Genomic DNA, 19,416 nt, shown 5'->3' on the forward strand with positions numbered 1-19,416 from the left:
AATACCCTATATTTATTGCCTGTTTTAGGGCATGTAGAGATGAATGAAACAAACTAGATTATTCTGTTTCTTTTCATTGCTGCTGGTTAAACAGAGAAACTTGAAAAACTTGTTTTGATTTCATTGCTATAATTTTTTTTTGTTCTTGTTGTTAGAATTAGATTTACGATCAATAAGGGTAGGTGACTCAACCAGAAACTCTTCTGACCTACTTTGATAAATGTATCTTTGATCCCCCCTGTTATGCCAGCAGAGACAGGACTGCCCAGAGCAGTGCCAGAAAACAAGATTGTTGATACCTGTTAGCCTAAACAGGAGTCACATGTGTTTGTCTGTAGTACTTAGAGTTGACAGAAATAAATAAGCCAGTTGATTGAGTGGGTAGGTAGTATGTTTTCCTCTCAAGATTGTTGAAGGGTAGTTCCAGTGCGTTGTATGGTACAGGAATCTGCTGATAAACTTCACCAGAGTATCAGCGATAGTGAAACAGTATTTAATGTAAAGTTCCTCCCCGCTGCCAATGCAGCTTTGAAATCTAGTTAAAGAAAAATGTTGGAACTAACTGTAAGGTTTGTGTTTCACATTTCATACATCATTTTAAAAATCATTAAGGCAGTACTTTTTTTTAAAGGCAACGGTCAGTATGGATGGTGTACTGTTTAATCTTTCTTGGTTTTAAAATGCTTTATAGTTGTTTTTATTGCCTCTTGTTTTGCCTACTTGCATTTTCAAAATGTATACAAACTAAATGGGGAAACATAAAATAATCAAGTATAAATGTTTTTCCTAGGTATTTTTGAGCTGACTTCTTTCATCGAATACTAAGATTGGTAAAATCATGGATATGTACACCAGGGCTCAGGGCAATCGAATGAAACCAAGAATATCTGTGAAAAAGGTAATTATCTGTATTGAAAAAAAAAATTCAGAGCTTTTCAATCTTTATTGCAACAGTCTAATAATGAACCAAGTGAACTGGTAGGGTGTTGTGGGTTTTTTTTTTTTCTTTATATGTTTTAATTTTGATTGTCTTAACATTTCAAGGAGGCAAATAAACTGCCTTTGCTTTATGCTTTGGCATATTTAGTGTAATGGAACTGGGAGACAGAATAATTTAAGGAAGGGGTGCATGCTTTTTGCCTTTTGTCTTTGCCTTTTGTTTTAAGGTGTGTCCTGGTTTCGGCTGGGATAGAGTTAATTTTCTTTCTAGTAGCTGGTATAGTGTTACGTTTTGGATTTAGTATGAGAAGAATGTTGATAAGACACTGATGTTTTCAGTTGTTGCTGAGTAGTGTTTAGACCAAGTCAAGGATTTTTCAGCTTCTGATGCCCAGCCAGCAAGAAGGCTGGAGGGGCACAAGGAGTTGGGAGGGGACACAGCCAGGGCAGCTGACCCAAACTGGTCAAAGGGATATTCCATACCATGTGATGTCATGCCCAGTATATAAACTGGGGGGAGTTGGCCAGGGCAGGGGGTGGGGAGCAGATTGCTGCTCAGGAACTGGCTGGGCATGGGTCAGTGACTGGTGAGCAATTGCATTGTGCATCACTTGTTCTGTATATTCCAATTCTTTTATTATTATTATTATTATTGTCATTTTATTATTGTTATTATCATTATTATTATTTTCTTTTCTGTCCTATTAAACTGTTCTTACTCAACCCACAAGTTTTACTTTTTTTTTTTTTTTTTTCCTGATTCTTTCCCCCATCCCACTGGGTAGGGGAGAAGTGAGCGAGCAGCTGCGTGGTGCTTAGTTGCTGGCTGGGGTTAAACCACGACAAGGTGATATGATGAAATCATGATGTATTTATTTGCTAAAATTTGCCTTGTTTATTGGAGTATAACTTTTATTCTGAGCACAGATTTTTCAAGTTTATATGGAATAAAATATAAATATGTAGTGTTCACTGAAAACTGTTCTGTGAAGTCTGTGTTAGGGTTTACTGTAATATCTTTAGATCTTGGTTTCTTGACTGGCTTATCATTGTGTTTACAAGAACTTTGAGGCAGTGCTTTGGTGAAAAAGAAAGTATGTCTAGCACTCATGAAAGATTAGTGGGTTTTTTTCAACAGTATTTATTTATTTATTCTTTTAAATTTTGTCACTTTAGCTTGGAGAACATAAATACTCTCCCTCAAATTTTCTTGCAGCTTCTATAAGCACTTACTCAAATGAAAGTTGCAGTTTATCCTGAAGGAACAAATATATTTATCCAATCATACTTCTCAAAGTAGTTGAATACAAATGAGTTTTTCTAGGTCTTTCCTGGTTTCTAATAAATTCCTTACTTGCGAGTGTGTGCAACGCTTAAGAGGAGAAACTGGGCAAGGAGGTATCTTGTCACATGAAAATTGCATTATTTTTTTCTGTAAGCAGATTTTGTTGTTTTAAGGAAACAGTGTCTGTGTTATAGGTCCTGCAGAAACTGCTTGAAGGCAAAGGTAAGCATTATGGGACTGCCAGGCAGGTAATCAGTTGTTCCAGGTCCTGATATGGAATGTTAACTGCCATATATTAAGCAGCTTGTAATTATGGGTGAAATTCTTTCACTTTTAAGACACATGGTATAAAAGACTTTTATTTTATTGGTAAATGAGAAATCTCTAGCTCAAATGGAGTTCTTTAACTGCAGTCAAGTCATTTTGCATTCTTAACCTGAACATAAACCGATTCTAGAGGACTTTTTTAGTCTGCCCTTTATTTGTTTTTCTTCTTTAATTTAAAAAACAAACCAAAACAAACAAACCAACAACCTTCCCCTAGGTTTTCAGACATTTGCGTTGCAAAAACATCTTTCTAATAATGACAGTGACCAGTGATGCCTCACTGATTGTAATGGTTGCCTAAAATATTAGCTCTGTGAACTGCTCCGTTAATTGCCATTGAGCATTCTGGACTGTGTGGTTCTAGGAACATGAATTCAGCCCTTCTTGGGTGTCTTGCAGAATTCTACATTTTCATACAGCCAGACTCCAGTGTTTTGGTCTGTGGCTGCCTCCTCTTGATGTTTTCCTGAGGGGTGGCTACTTAGATTATAGTGTGGAAGCTCCATCCTTTCTCACAGAGCCAGGCAGCAGGATGGTCAGAGTTGCACTATGTTTCATCTTATGTCTTCGCAGCTTGTGGTCTTATTCATGTCCTCTTTGTAATAAACAGGAATTGTTGCAGTAGTAGCTCTTAACAGTCAGTGTATGGTTGTGGTATACACATTTAAAACCTAAGCTTCCATTTTTTACAAAATGACTTCAAAATATTCAGTCCATTTAAGTCTTCCAGCACATGAAATCAGGAAGAGCTGCTTTGTTACTTAAGAGCAGAGTAAACATGAGTCTCCAGCACTGGACTTGATTTCTCTGCAGATTGTGGCATCTTACAGGCTTGTGGGTTGTTAGAAATATTAGAGAGCAGTTGTTTAAAATAGTTCATGAGACTGATTAGTGTAGAATTTCCTCCAGTGTACTGTGAAGGATCCATAGATAATGACTTCTTGATTTGCTGGCCACAAAGGGAACAATGCAAAACCTTGAATTGCTCATTTGAGCTAGAGGCATGACAAGGATTTTCATTGTTCAAGTCTGTCTTGCTCTGTGAACATTTGAGGATATTTGTGTTTTCCCCTAGTACAACTTAGTAAGTTTGAAATGTGTGCTTGCAATTGAAATAGGATTTCTTGCGAGACATGTGACTGAATTTCTGTGAGGAAGGAGTACACAGGCCTAGCAAGCAGAGCTTTATAGATTGCTTGGGTTTTTTTGCCCATATGTCTATGTATATTGGAAGTAGTTGTACTATTTATAAAAACAAATAACATCCTTTTGTTGCAGAAGACCTGTTGTCCTTACCTAAACTGAGCTGATAGTCTTGGGAACTTACTGGTTTTCAGTTGTTAATGTAGTTGCCTGTGTCCTAGACAGGGGTTGTGAGAGAACTTGATTTCATTGTCTGTTGGATAGGAGTCCTTTGCTGTCACAAACACAATTTTGATAAGAATATGAAAAAATTTTTAAATATAGTCTCACAATTAATGAGGGGAGATTGGAAAAAAAAACTACTGGTCTTTTTAAATTTTTTTGAACCACACTATTGTAATAGCTAAGAATCTTATGAATTCCAGGCTGAAGCTATTCACAGCAAATTTATACCTGTTTGTTCACGGATGTCATTATTCTTCAGCTTAAATAGTTTTTTTTTTTTTCTTTTGCTGATGCTCACCCTCGTGATGTTTTTACAGTTGACTATCTGTCCTCTGTCAGCCTCGGTTTTTGGAAACTCTGTAAACTGAGGTTTTAGTCTGCTTTTATATGAGAGCCTCTGCATTCCAGTGATTATCCTTCATAGTCCTACTTTCTGTGCTTGTTGTGAGTTAATCTTCTTTTTACATGTGGATGATACTGTATGTGCAATTACACAGGATGTCCTTCTCAGTGACTCTGATGTCAGTTCTTTCACTAAAGGATGCGTACTAGTGTCACATTTGCTATTTGACCATTTGTTGCTATACTGTGATCAAGAAGTCAACTCGGGTCTTCTATTTCCCAGCTTGTGAATTCACAATTCTATTTTAAAACCTGCTTTTGGTTTTTAAGGACATAACTTTGTACTTCCTATGGTTGCATTTTAAAATACTCTCACGTTGAGCAAGTTCTTCCTGTATGATTTGCTGTTACTGGGTTACTCACCTACATCTACTATATCCTCAAAAAACCCACTTTGCTATCTTCATTCAGGAAAATTCTTTTACAGAAACAGCTCTTTTAGTAAATTCTGTCTTTTTCTGGTTTTGTTAACTTTTCATATATTTCAGTGTAAATAATCTATGGAAGTCCAGATAGATGAAATCTTTTCTCTATGTATGTTTTGTGCTTGTTAATTTCCATATCTTTATTCTTTGCATGTTCTGAACTGTTTTATATTCATTAATATGATCTTAAAAACATGCATCACTTCCTCCTTTTTAAGTATAGATATTTTATCTCTTCAGTTAATGTAGTGCCACCATCAGTGTGCTACCAGACCTACATATAGTCTTGTATGCTGGTTCTTCCAGACCTGAGGGAGATTTTCCCAATTGCTGCATCTTTCTTCTTCTCCCACTTCAACTTAGTATTCTCCAAAATTTTGAATTTTCCTTCACCTCAGTAGTTCCTAATACCATACTCCTGTTCTGGTTATCCATCCTGCCTTTCAGGATGTTAAACTAGGGAAAAGTACTTGCTTATAAATAAGGTATATGTAATAGTTTGTAGCCTTAGAAAACCTAACTACTGGAGAATAAAGATGGGCCCTTCTCAGACTGGATCACTGTTGGTCTGCAGAAAATTAGCAGGTCATGTTGTGTGATCTTTTTTTTAATTACTATTTTGAGTGCTGTGACTGATTAAATTATTGTAGAAGCTGAATATGAGACAGTTCAACATGCTTGCTTGACTTCACAAATGACTTTTGTATGGGATGAATGGAGGAATTACTGGGGAAGAGTCTTTGAGCAATATTGGTATCACAGCCACCAATTTGGAAGATCCAGAGAATCAAAGAGAAAGACACTGTCAGCATACTTTTGGAAGTACAAAGATATATTATGAATGTGTGGAGGTAAATTGCAACTAAACGTGGGGGCAAAGGAGTAGATGAAAGTGAAAATTAGAGGAACACTTCATTGATTTATTTCAAATGATCCAATGACTGCTTAAAACGCATTTTAAAATAGTTCAGCTGTTACTTTTCCATAAAAATTACTGTTTTGATAGCTTTAATGTCACTTGGCCTTGGCTGGCAGGGTGGTAGTCTGAGCCTTGTTTGCTAACATTCTGAAACATATTTTGGTAATCTCAAGGATCCTGAAGTGAAGTTTCTATTTTGCTTTTGTCTCTTCATTCTAGAAATGCTTTCCTAATTTTCTATTGCCGTGAGCACAAGCATGGTGACACTGGCCATGCTATAATAATTTGGCTTCCCATGTAGTAGTACTTGATACCATTTTTTCTCCAGCAAAAAGCCCATAAATCTTTCTTGAGGTTTAACTGTAATATGTAAGTTCACTTTTTACCATAAAGGGATTGTTCTTGCTGTGGGAGTATCAGAAATGCAAAACATTCTCTGACTAAATTTGGCTATCTAGCACTTACTTCTACTATTGTTTAAGAAGCTATGCAAATTTGAAATAACTTGTCATAAGTTGGACAAACTGATTTCTCACTTAATTTTTAGCAGGGCAATCACGTAGAGAGAGTAAATAACTGGATTAACAATTTATAACCATATTGTGATCTTATTTGTCTTCTTAACTACTTGCTAGAGAAGATGACAGGTTTAAAATAATAAAAAAAAAGGTTGCTAACTTTCTAAAACAAGTGAGAGGATGCTGGTTTTTTTTACAAGCTGAATGAACCAGTTTCTGTTGTTGTTCTGTCATCTTGTTTTATTTGCCTTCAGATACCAGAGATGATAATTCTTTTGTTCTGCTGCACTTTGTTACACTGGGAGAAAGTTTTAGATGCTTAAGCCTTTTTTAGCCATCTGTGGGTGCTTGCATGTCACCATAAGTGTAAATATAAGAAGTGTTGCAAGAAGTATTTACATGGGATTAAGTTACAGTTGTTTCATATTATTCAAGGAATGGGAAAGGAAGATGTGTGTGGATTTTCTCAGGTTTTTTTGGTTTTGTTTATTTTTCTTCCCCTCTGACTTTTGAAGCCACCTCCTTTACTTTTCTTGGCTAAATTTGCTTTTTATCCTTTCTAAGGAAAAGCTGATGGAAAAGTTCCATATACAGGCTTTGATAGAAGGAATAGATGGGGCTTGGATTTCTTCTTGGATTCATCTGTTTCTTTTTTCCAAGTCTGCATGTTCTCATCTCTTCTTTTTTTTAATACAGAATGGTCAACTTCTTTTGTAACAAAAGTATTGCTTGAAGAGAACAACTTAACTGTTTCAGTTCCATGTCCTGAGCTAAATTTAAACTTCAAACTTGGTGATTTATATACAAAGTAATTTGAAATAGTACTTAGAGCAGGGAAACCTATTGGGGGGCAGGGGATTGATGGACGGACCCTGTATCCAAAACTGAAAATGCATTTTTTTTCTTATATTTTTTTCATTGTTTTTCAGAGTTTTGGTGAAGGTGTACTGCACTCTATGAAGTCACTGCTACACAGCAGAAAAGAGTTATGCAATGTATCAGCAGAGGGATGTCTAAATCAGGAAGAACAAGATAATTTTATTGAGGTTTGGCATAACCTGATCATTTATGTATATTTTGTGGCTATGAGAGAAAATGATTTAGCTTGAAGCAGTATGCAAAGTTGCGGAATAGTAAATATGAACAATGCTGCAAGTTACTGGCCGTAAAATCTGTACCCTCTATTGTCATTCTTGAATTCAGTCGCTGTAATCTTGAAAAGACCTGTGACATTTCAAGATGACATTTCTCTGCTTTGTAGGATTTGTGAAACTAAAAAAACAAAATATGTAGATAGATGATTTTGTAAGAATTGTATAACTGGGTGTACTGCATTTGTGAGCTCTCCTGTGATGGAGGTTGTATGGATGGTATCCTAACAAAGTAGCAGAACATTCTGATCCAGGTCTGAAGATAAAAGTTAAAGTGATTACTCTTGTTTGCCCTGTGCTCAGCACTAAAAGGTGAAGCCTTAATATTGCAGATCTAGGCTTCTTTTACATTAATACAGAGGGGCCAAAAGCTGGACAAGGTCTGGAGATAAAAGAAGTAGGCCTGGACAGAATGCAGGACTGTCTAGGTAAATCTCAAGCTGTGAGGAGGAATGACTAGAGCTATTTGAGTTACAAGACTAACAGCAGCTTCTCTAAAGGGAAGAGGAAAAAGTAAGAAACGATGTGTACTATGTATCTCGTATTAAGTGTCTTAGAAGACTGCTAAGTAGTAGTTGGCAGGCTTGACAGGGAGCTTAGAGGAGGAAAGGATGACCTGAACTGGCCAGGCAGAGGAGCTGAGATAAGGAAAAATGAAGCAAAAAATACTTGGGAAGTGGTTAGGGAAGACTGATGAATTGGGTAAGGAGTAGCAGGAAGAAGGGAAGAGGCAGATTGTGTGACCAGCAGAGATGAATTAGGATTGCCTGGATAACACAACACCAGGGTTTTTGGGACTGGCTGGATGGTGAGGTTGTGACCGTATGAAACGTTTGGGGAGCAGACAAGAAGCTGAATTTGTGAAAGATGAAGAGCTGTGACAGATTAGAGGTAAGGAAGAAGAGCTAAGCAGTGGAGGAGTGGGCAAACCCTTGTCTGTGTCTGTTCAGACAGACCATACTCTAGAATCTACAAACCCCTCAAACGTTGTGTCCTCCCCCCCCGCCCCGCTCCTTTCTTTTTGTCTTGTAGCAAATACCTGACAAATAGCTGGCAATGTGTTTTATATGCCTGTAATAATGGTCCCTGTGGAGAAAAATAGCTGACTATATTTAGGTACCTTATTAGTTCTAGCAATTAAGAGCCCTGTGGTTGAAATGTAAGAGGGTCAATATCCTGCCACAGAACAGGTATTTTTTTTCTTACAAAAATATGGGGAAAGACACCTATATGCAGAATAATGTTAAAAGAACATTATTAGGACTGCATAGATAATTACTCAGACTTACGAAAACCAGAATTTAGGTTTTCCTGTACCATTTTAGTTCGTTTCCTCTGTACCCATGGGTTATGATAACCTTCAAATACAGTGTCTCATACACTATTTTTAGTTCAAAGAAAAGACTTGTGTTACTGACTGTTGGCCTTCCTATCTCCCTGGCCTACTCCCCAACAGCTTATGAACTGGTGTACTAACTTCAGACATGTTCGAGGTATTAAAAGGTGATTATTTTTCTGTGAAAACTGGAGTTTGGGCACAGTAAAGAAATCCAAATCAGTGTGGTCACTAATGCAAAAGTAGGCAGACTTGGCAGTGGTGTGGTCTCTTTGACAGCAGTGTGCTGGCCCGTCAGTGTACATACGGACTGGTTGGCCTTCATTTGTGTGAAGCTATGACTCCTGCACACTGCCGTATCTTGTACAATGAGTTATCCCGTGGGAGGAGGAAAGGATTGGAATGATTATCTTGAGGAAGAGGAAGGGGCATGTAAGAAGACAAAAGAGCAAACACCCATAAAAAAACCAAACCCAAACTACCAAAAAAACCCCAACAGCAACAAACCCTAAAGCCTCCCAAAATGTTCTGCAGAGAACTAGGGTTTTTTTTAAGTCCTTTAAATTGTTTGCTATTTCGCCTCTTCTGTGGAGGAATTCAGTTCATATTGTAGGTACTGTACAGATAAAAAGATGTAGAAGTTGAAGGGTGTCTTGCAGATATTGTGCAGATAAAAGATTTAGGAGTTGAAGAAAAGATGTAGGAGTTGAAGGGTACGTTGCTCAAACAGGATCGTTTCATAGTTAACACAGTGAATACAGTGCTGGAGACCTGTAATTTGTCTGGAGCTATTTGTAATGCTACTGTGAAGCATTGTTTCATTTATGATGTTGTCATAACTGAAATAAGGATAAGTGGATGTAAACGGGAAGATCTTTTCTGGGGGCACAGTAGCTTCCCAGCATGAGGCCCTCTGAAATAAACAAGTCGGAATTTTTCATATTTTAGTATGATTTCAGTTTAAAAGAAAGTTTGGGGTCTTTTTTGGTCACACTTTGAAATAACATACTCAAAACTCAAGTACAGTTCAAAACAGAATTGTTCTTTAGCCATTTTTTTTTTCTAGTTCTGTCCATTTCAGACATTCTGTGTATACACAAGCAAGTAGCTGAACCAGTTAATAATAAATGATTATAAACATAGTGATGTTCTTTGCTGGTTTTAAGCTTGAGAACCAACTGACTACCTTAGAGTAAGAGGGAGTAGCTGCTGGAATTTAGCATGAGCTGTGGCTTGAGATTAGTATGAGCTGTAGCCTTGGGGTTTTTTTGGAGCATGCAGATACCCTATTGATTTGTCATTAGGGAAATACTAAATGAGAACTGAGGAAATCTGAAACAAAGTTTGAGTAGTGGTTGTAAAATAAGTCATGATCTGACACTGAAGAATGAAGGCAAGACAGAATACTGACTCTCTTTGGTCTGTTCGTGTTGAATGATACAAGGCACGTGGAGACAGAAGAGAGGGGCAATATGTGATAAAATATCTCCCCTGTCCACAAGCACAAAAACTTTAGGTAAAGCTGACATTTCTGACATATTCCAGGTTCCTGAGCCTGGCAAGACCTTTGTTTTTGAGGTTGAATATTTTAATTCTTTTACTTTAGGGGTTTGTCTGCTTGGATATTGCATGCAAACATGTGGCTGAAGTAATCTGTTGTGTTTTGGCCTTAGGCTAAATCAATTTACATGGTAAATTGTATAATGTGCTGGCATTATGCTCTTTTCAGTATATCCAAATGCTTCCCAGTTTGTTAGCAGGGACAGATTTCAGACTGGAACTGTTTTATATGTGTCCAGCCTGAAGCAAGGACAGATGAGCACTGATCTTTGCAAAATCATGTTTATTTTAACAGATGTAATGAGGCTTGTGTGTGTTGCTCAGTGTATACCAGCCAATAGGCCACTAGAAAAATTTCTGTGTAGTGGGTTTTAAATGTTGCATATGCTCTTGAGTCTGATTTGACCTTTCACAAGTCAAATAGTATAGCGTTACTATTCTTTGCTATGCTACCCTAAGGTATGGTTTTCGTGGCAGTAGAATGAAGCTTTATGGTAAAGCCTGCTGAATTTTTAACTCATTAATATCTGCAGAAAATGAAAAAGTTCTTTTCTGTACTTCAATATATTCATGCATTTATTTTACAGATTACATTTATAGGTTTTGCTGAAGAGATGGGTACTGCTCATTTGCAGGTACAGTATGTATCTATCTATATTGGAAAATAATGTTCTTCAGCACTGGTGATTTCTTCTAAGTAGTACCTAGTTTTTTAGATGGAGGAATTTTGGTATTTGAGAAATGAAATACATGTATCCTGAGCATTTAAAAACCTAAGTTTTAAATATTGTTGAAAGGTAGAGAATAAATATTTTAATATGATCATCAGTGTTTTATATGTATTTAAAATACTACCTGGGTCAGCCTTTGTATTAGAATGATCTGGAACAGCTTACTTAAAGTGGGGGGGGCATTTGTTTTGTGTGGAGGGTGTTTGGAGGCGGGGAGGGATTTGGTTGGTTGTGGCTTTGGGGTGGGGATTTTTGTTGTTGTTAAAAACCTTTGTGTATCAGTATTTTCGTTTGTAACCTTCTCCTTAGCAGAGTTGTGCTTATTAATATGGTAAAATTGTCATCTGCAAAGCTAAAACTTCACTGAATTGACTGCTAGCTGTGAATTGCTGGTGAGGGACCAGGAGTCGGTATTAGGGTTATGCCTTAAGATATTATTCTGGAGAGTTGGATGAGGAAATACTGTTTTAAAAGAGGAAGTGTAACAAACTAGTGTGGTTGTGCTGTGCCATTTTAAGAAGTTAAGGGTTTAATCTTCCTGCGCAATTTACACGAGTATAATCCATAACATACATGTTTACAGTGCAATTCCACACTTCTACTTTGTCTAGATCTTAGTAGACAGAGATTGCTGTAATAGTTTGCTGATGTTTAAAAATGAAAAACAGAAACTCTGAATCCATTTGTATTCAGAGTTGTATCAATGTTGCTAATTAATTAAATGATAATAGTGCTAGACATGCTTTCAAGTATGAGTAAGAACTATTTGGTGGTCTAGAGTCAGGTGGAATTTAGAGAAAATTGGGCTGAATAGGTTTATGGAGACTTGCTTTGGATCAGTAGTCTTTAGACTATTTAAAAAAAACCCCATAGATCTTTCATAGGCCTTTTCTGTATTAGTTAAATCTAAAAGTTATCCAAGATCATGCTTAAAGAAGTGCCTTGTCCCTGTTTTTGTAATAGGGGGCTAAAACACCATTGCAATAAAGCACACTAAGAGCATGTAGAGATCCACTGAGAACCATTATTAGCTGAGTTCAGTGTTCTCTTTGTAGTTGCGTACCTTGTAGGATGTGCAGCTGCTTTTCAGTGCTTACAAGGTTCTCCTCTGTGACTTTTAAGACTCTCTTGGCCCCTGAGAAACAGTGGAATTTCTTTTGGTAGAAGAGTGAGCTGGAGATGAGTGCGGACTGAATTAAAGCTTGTTTACATGAGCTTTACACCACAGTTAGAGAGTAAGTGGGGGATGGGGCAAGAAATAGGGGAGAAAAGAGCAGCTTTACCAAAATTAGCAGCTGTTACTATTTAGAGGGGATATGAGATCAAAACCATTAACGTTTACTTGTTATTTTTTTTCACTTTATATTCTCAATGTGTTTGTATATTTAAATCAGGAGTTGGCAGCTGTTTCTGTAGAGCTTCCAGATGTTCTGAAATCGCTCCAGTTGTGCAAACTAAAAGAAAACGAGGTTATATTTCTAAAAGATGTGAAGAAAACCTTGGCAAAACCTTACGTCATGAAACATCAGGTAAAAAATTTTGTGTCTTCTTGCATGTCTTAATTACAGAAGCATTATATTCGGCCTCATAAAGAGTTTAGTCATATCACACCTTGTCTTGCTTTTGGTTTTGGGCCATCTTAGCCACAGGAGTATTAATGTTGTTGTATTTCTGCAGTTTCTTTAAAATAAATCTTAGAAAATCTCAAACTTGGTGCTTTCAAGTGCTGTATTATTAACACAATATATTTAACAAATATTTAATTATGGTGCTGATCCCATGCTTCTGCTAGGCTATAGTGCCTTTCACTGCCAGTTTGGAAAGATGAAACTTGCCAAGTTACCTGTCTGTGCTCTTCTCAGATATTGCTTTCATCCTCAGCAGACTTTTCTTCTTGAAACAGAGGTGCCAAAAATTATGAGAATGTCAGGCGTTCGTAAAACTCAGTGGGCTCTTTTCTTACTAAAAAAATATTTACAATTATAAATGCTGTTAATTATATAATTTTAATTATTTTTATTTCAGTATTATTTCCAATATTATTATTATCTTAATTATATTATTTCAAATTATAAATGTTGTTAAAGCAAACTACTTAAAGCCATATTGATTAATCATACATGTTAAATTTAATTATGTGGCATGTAAGGTAAAAAATACCTTGAAGAAATAAATATCATATAAATTGGAGTAGTATTCAGCATAAACATGCTTTGAAATACTGTCTTCCTCTACAGATTTTTAACATGCATTCTTTAATAGATTCTTGACTACATATTATCAGGGTTGTATTACACAACCTTTTCTTTGTTTTATTTCAATGATTTATTCAGAATGCAGAAGTTATGAAAATGAGTAAGTGATTTTAACTATCACTCTACAGAAACTGTTCCATTCATTTTCATATCTTTAAAAGATTTGTAAATTGTTTACTCTTCGTAAAAATGCATTGAAGGAATCCCTTGCTACTCCTGACAGTTGAAGTCATTCTAAGATTGTTGTGTTTGTTTTCTTGTTGCTCTCTTTTTCAAGAATCAACTGCCTGAAGTGTTTTGTGTGATGAGACTGTCTCCTTCATTCCCAAGGATCAAAGTTGATTATATATTTACCTTGCTGAGCAAGTATACCACAGGCATAAGATATGCAGTGGAAATAAACCCATCGCAAAAACATCAAACAGAGACATCCCATGGAGAAGATGATGACACTAATCAGTCAGTTTCTTCAATTGAGGATGATTTTGTCACTGCTTTTGAACACTTAGATGAAGATGAACCTTCAAAGACACAAAGTGCTGGTAAGTTCTTGCATGCTGTTGACTTGTAGAAATTGTTACTTGAAATTTAGGCTGTCAGGATTTAATGAGAAAGTAAATGTAAATAAATAGTGATTTTTTTACATTAATCATGCTTTGTAAAGGGGTATTATGCAATTGAAAATTTAATTTTTTTGCTCTTCTTTTCACAACAGTTTATCAACTCATAAACCAAAGGTTCTAATCTTGGTGTCGGATGCAGATCAAATAGAATCTTGTTCTACTTCGTGTGCTTTAAAAATACATGAGTTTGTCAGTGATTAGATTAGTATAATAGGATTTGAAAAAAATGAAAGATTGCTTTAATCATGAAAGATCAGCTAGCATTTTGCAACAGTAACAAAGCCCAGCAGTTGCCATCAAAATCTGTCCTCAGTTTTTTGTAGTTCTGTGGGAATTCTTGGTTTTGAAGCAATCTTCTTTTTTCTTTTTTTTTTTTTCTTTCCAGGTGCATGCAGCTTTACTTCTCGAAACCATCGAGATGCTGCTTCACAGACCATCCCTGCTCAATGTTTAGAAGCTGTCGATTCAAAGATCCTTGTGGGTTCTGCACGTCGAAAGTCATCTGCCAGATCTTCTACTTTGATTGATATTTTGGGACTTAAGGAACTGTCCTCAGTAAAAAATTCGGTTACAACCTCAATTTCTGATCCTTGGATACAAAGGAGTTTCTATAAGCCATATAATCCTTCTGATCAAGGTGTTAATTTTTTATGTAAAACATTGTTTTCTTCCTCTCCAGCTGAATCCTCTGAGTCAGATTGCTCCAGCCCAAGCCCCATCATCTTCTTAGATGAAGAAGGGTATCAAAAAAGCTTGAAGGCAAAACTTCAGCTGCCAAAAATTCCGGTAGTGAAAGATGGTATAGAGGATTCAGACTCAGAAGTGAGTGAGTTTTTTGATAGTTTTGATCAGTTCGATGAGCTGGAACAAGCCTTGGAAAACTCTTGTAAAGTTATTAGGGATCCCATCCTAGGGAATCCCTCCCAGAAAAGGAGGACTGCACATGAAAAAATGTCTTCTGCAAGCATTACAATGAATCCTCAGAAATTCAAGTTTGATCGTCCCACTCTCCCAGCCAATGTAAAGAAACCAACTCCTCGTAAACCAGAATCACCATATAGCAGCGTCTTTGATGTCCCGGATTCTCCTCGCCCAGTTAAAACATCAGGGGAAGAGAATGGAGGCTTGTTCAGCCCTATTAGATCATCGGCTTTCAGTCCACTAGGGAGCTGTGGTTCTTCTGAATGTTTATGTCGAATTAGTCTTGGTGGAGATGCGACAGGTCAAAATCACCATGATGCGGTTTATAGTAGTTATTCAGCATATGCTGATAGTGTTTCATTTGAAATACTGGGTTCTGTTTTTCATTCTGAGTCCTCATCAGAACAAGTATGTTTAGGAGATGATTCAAAACACAAAGGGATTGCTTTGAAAGAGAAAAAAAGTCAAGCTGCAGATCTCAAAATGAAAACTAGTAAGGAGCCAGATAAACAAGCAAAATCTAAACATAAGTCATTAATGATTAGAGATAGCATTCAAAAATTTGCAACTGAATTAGTTGAAAAAAGTTTTGGCAGTGCATTTAAAGACCTGCAAAAAGGTGTTTCTTCATGCACCAATGCACTTTGTCATTTGGCTGCTAGGTTGACTTCTTCGGTCTTTCAAATGGCTTTTTATGAGATTGGAAGACGTAGAGCGATCTCCCTGAAGGAGCGTGCCATTAATGGGATAGCGAACTTTTTGGTGAGTGAAGCTATAACTGGTGCTTTGAAGGAACTGCGGCAGGTAAAGAAACAAATATTTACCAACACTGTCGCACGGTTTGCGGCAGACCTTGCTGAAGAACTTGTGTTTGAAGGAATCATGGAAGTATGCCAGTTTTCATATCCATCGACACCTATAGCTGCACAGCCTTCATCATTTGATTATGAAGACAAAGTGGTAAGATCCTATGCCAGAGATTTGTCTGAATCTGTCATTCAGGAAGCTTTTATTGAACTATCGCAGGTTGATGTGACCTTCACAACACAAGCAGCCATTAGTGTTTCCATGGACAACATTAAATATGTGAGTGCAGAAAGTATGTTAGAGTCAACACGGACTTCTACGGTTTTTCCTGATTTTAATGATAGGGTATCACTGAAGCCAATCCAAGATTCCAAGAAGGAATATACCGTACAGCAAGCTCTATTTTGCACCTCTGGTGTTGTGAGTTCAGTACCTGTGCCCTTAGCTGGAAGAGCTCTTTGTCAGCATCAGGTTTCCTCTGATGCTTACGAAGCAAAAGTATCCAATGCTCCGAATTCTGATGACAATATGAAAGTATACAAAGACTCTACTCATACATTTTTCACAAGCAGAAAGAGAGAGGAGGAAGTTGCTTTCAGAAATATATACCTGACTTCAGATCACAGTCAAGGTACTGAAAGTACGCCATCACTCTTGCATAACCAAAATGATGCCAAACAAACAAATAACAGATCTGGAATGAACAATAATTCAGAATTAACAAGTGGGTCAAAAGGCATTAATACTTTCTCTGGAACTATGGTAGATATGATAGTAAATGAAGCTTATGAAGCCATAACCTCATCTAGAGTAACAAAAGCAGTAGAAGAGTATACAGATTTTTTAACAAGAAAAATAATAGATAAAAAACCTTATGTGCAAAGCATTTGTGAAGATTTCCCCAAGAATATGTTTGCAGATCACTTGGCCAAGTATGTCATAAAACAATCAGTGGATGAAAGTAAAACTGTGTTATGCAACACTAGTGAGAATTTAGCATGTAATTTGAGCCCACAGACTTACGCAGATACCAGTAGAAAAGAACAATGTGTGATAAAGAAGCAAGAGGCTGAGAAACCAAGTAATGTTTCTGTAATTGTGGAACAACAACAGATGCCTTTGAATAATCCATGTAAATTTCTTTTTACTCCAACTCATTCTGTTCAGTGTTTTTCAGAATCTAAAGATTGTTGGCAGGAACAAAAAGGACACAGGTTTTCTTCAAAATCACCACCGCCTTGTTCCACTGTGACTTTTGGTAGGCATGTTCTAGAGGACTTTACTGACATGGGAAGCTGCTCAATAACATACTTAAACAAGCCCTCAAAAACCCACGATACTGAGAAACTATCATCAGGACCTTTAACTTACAAGCAGGCTGATTGTTTTCTGCATGCGAATAGCTTTTCTTCAGTGATGTTTGGCAGTGAAGATGCTTTGCAGATGGAAGATAAATCAAGTCTCAAAGATGGAAATACCTGTGTAATGCCTGATACACCCCCACCAACTCCTTTAGTACCATGTCAAGGTAGTTCTGAAAGAAACCTAAGAAAACTATCTAAGAAACTCAAGGGAGAATTGGCAAAGGAATTTGCACCTGCAACACCACCTTCTACACCGTACAATCCATCTGTTACAGGTTTGTCTGAAACTGAACATGACTCTTTGGAAAATGAGGAATTTATGCTGAAACTCATGCGGTCACTTTCTGAAGAAGTTGAAAGTAGTGAAGATGAAGATCATTCTGAAATGCCTGTTGAGAAAGAGGAGCGTTCAGAAAAAACAATTCAGTATGCAGATTGCTTAGCTAGCCGTATAATTTCAATAGCGACTGAAATGGCTGCTTCCCATTTAGATGGTAAAACGAACGAAAGACAGGTTCAGTTAGGTATGCAAAACAAAAGAGGTGGATATACTGCATTTATAAATATCCCAGAAGAGATGTGCAATTCTTTATGGAATTATGCAGGTGATATGGCAGGAAAAGTCATCAATGAGGCCAAGAAAATAGTGAAATCAAGGCATTGTAAACTGTTGAGGTTGAAACGGGTTAACTGTCAGGTGGATTGCATTTATCTGAGAAAAGGCGATAAAGATTATAATTCAAAAGAACGGTGCGGTCCAGTGCAGGACCAGTGGCCCGGGGAGAGAGATTCATCTGTACTTGCTTTACCACAAGGTTCAGGCATGACAGGTTTGACTTCCAAATACCCAAGCTGTGAAAGTGTGACTGACGAATACGCAGATCATATTATTCGAGTTTTGAAAAGAGAAGGTGGTAATGCTGAACTGTTAATGGATCAGTATGCTAGCAGACTTGCTTACAGGTCTATCAAATCAGGCTTACAGCAAGCTGCTAGAAAAACCAAACTGAAATACAACAGAAAGACATTTCCTGGGCAAAGTGCACAGGTAAATGGTAAGCTGGAGCTGATCAAAGCAGTGAATAAAGATGCAGTACAGCAAGTGAGAAGTGGCATTCATCCCTGTGAAGACCAAATGTATGAAAGGAGTATCGGCACACAGAGAACAGAATGTACAGAGTTGTTGGATTTTTCAGAATCCCTTGCTCGCAGTATCACTTGTGATGTCAGGAAGAAATTAAAAATGTCGGGAGCATGTTTGCCAAAGTCTCTAACAGATTCCTGTCTATATAAAAAGACTGAATTTGATGAAGTCACAGGGGATCTTATTAAAACAAGATTTTCTAGGACATTTCTTCCTTTCTCACCAGATCATAAACTGTATCATAGTACAGGCAGTTTAAATGAAAATGGCTACAGTGAAGGCATAATTCGAGCTATAGAACAATATGCTAGGAAAGTAGCAGATGATACTCTAGAAATGAGTTTAGAGTCGGCTGTTCTCCATGTGGCTGAAAACAGAAAAAACGGGGATAGGCTCTCCTATACTGAGAAACTGTCTCCTTTTTCTGGAACTGTCTGTAGATGCTGCAGTATGAAGGAACATCGGTACTGTACGGAAAGTACGTCTCATCATCTACCCGCGCAAGAATCCTCTGTTCCAGTGAGGCATTTTCTTCATTCTGGATTGGGTGGTGCCTGTCAAAAATCAAGAGTGTTTCAGCTTGATATTCCTAAAATTCACGTTGATGTAGAACAGAAGACAGTGTTTTCTGACGACGGGGCTACTGCAGCTGTAGAGAAAGCAGGAGAGCTGAGTTACACAAGTCTGACAGCTGACAGTGGTATTGGACAAGATGGAGTGAGTTTTGCTGAAAGCCTTACTACTGAAATAATGACATCAGCTATGACTAATATTGGTCAGGCAGTTAACATAAGGTAATATTAATTTTCTCTTACTTGTTGCATTCTGTACCAGAAAGAGCAGGATTGTTAATACAAATATGTGCTCAGAAGGCATTTTTATTTATTTATTTATTTGTTTTAGAAATCTACACTTTATGTTCTGAATGTTTTCTTTTTATTCTTCTGGTGATACTTAAATGATTCAGAACTAGAAAAAACCTACTTTTTTCCACCTGTGGGAGCTTGAAACCAAGGTTTCTCTGTATATCAGCACGCATACGTTCCAGTAGGTGACTAATAAGTGGAACTTACTATTTCAACTTGAAATACTGTTATTTTTACCTACAGTAGAGAATAGTAGACCTTACAGGTTTTGTTGATCTGTGAGCCGTGACAGAATCCAGGTTTGTTCCCTATCTGTGTTTTCTCTTCTGTGCTAAAAAATAAAAGAAATTTATTTTTGCTTTTGTTGGTAGGACCAACATGTGGTACTGGCCAAACTAGCTATTGCTTTATCATATGAAGGCTTTATTTTGATTATAGCTGTCTTGCAATAGTGACCTTATTGTTGGAAAAAACC

General features: G+C 37.1%; 1 protein-coding gene across 3 annotated transcripts in view; it reads left to right on the forward strand.

Moving 5' to 3' along the window:
• The window catches only part of AKAP11 (A-kinase anchoring protein 11), a 45,878-nt gene that overhangs the window by 7,193 nt on the left and 19,269 nt on the right, over positions 1–19,416 (forward strand). For all 3 annotated transcript variants that reach the window (XM_041128663.1, XM_030036368.2, XM_030036369.2), the window contains exons 2-7: positions 791–898; positions 7,113–7,229; positions 10,818–10,865; positions 12,356–12,490; positions 13,494–13,758; positions 14,225–18,869. In XM_041128663.1, coding sequence (XP_040984597.1) covers positions 839–898; positions 7,113–7,229; positions 10,818–10,865; positions 12,356–12,490; positions 13,494–13,758; positions 14,225–18,869 — 5,270 coding nt within the window. In that variant the 5' untranslated portion in view covers positions 791–838. The remainder of the gene's footprint in view (positions 1–790; positions 899–7,112; positions 7,230–10,817; positions 10,866–12,355; positions 12,491–13,493; positions 13,759–14,224; positions 18,870–19,416) is intronic.

The sequence above is a fragment of the Aquila chrysaetos genome, chromosome 14, assembly GCF_900496995.4.
Source record: "Aquila chrysaetos chrysaetos chromosome 14, bAquChr1.4, whole genome shotgun sequence".
NCBI lineage: Eukaryota > Metazoa > Chordata > Aves > Accipitriformes > Accipitridae > Aquila > Aquila chrysaetos.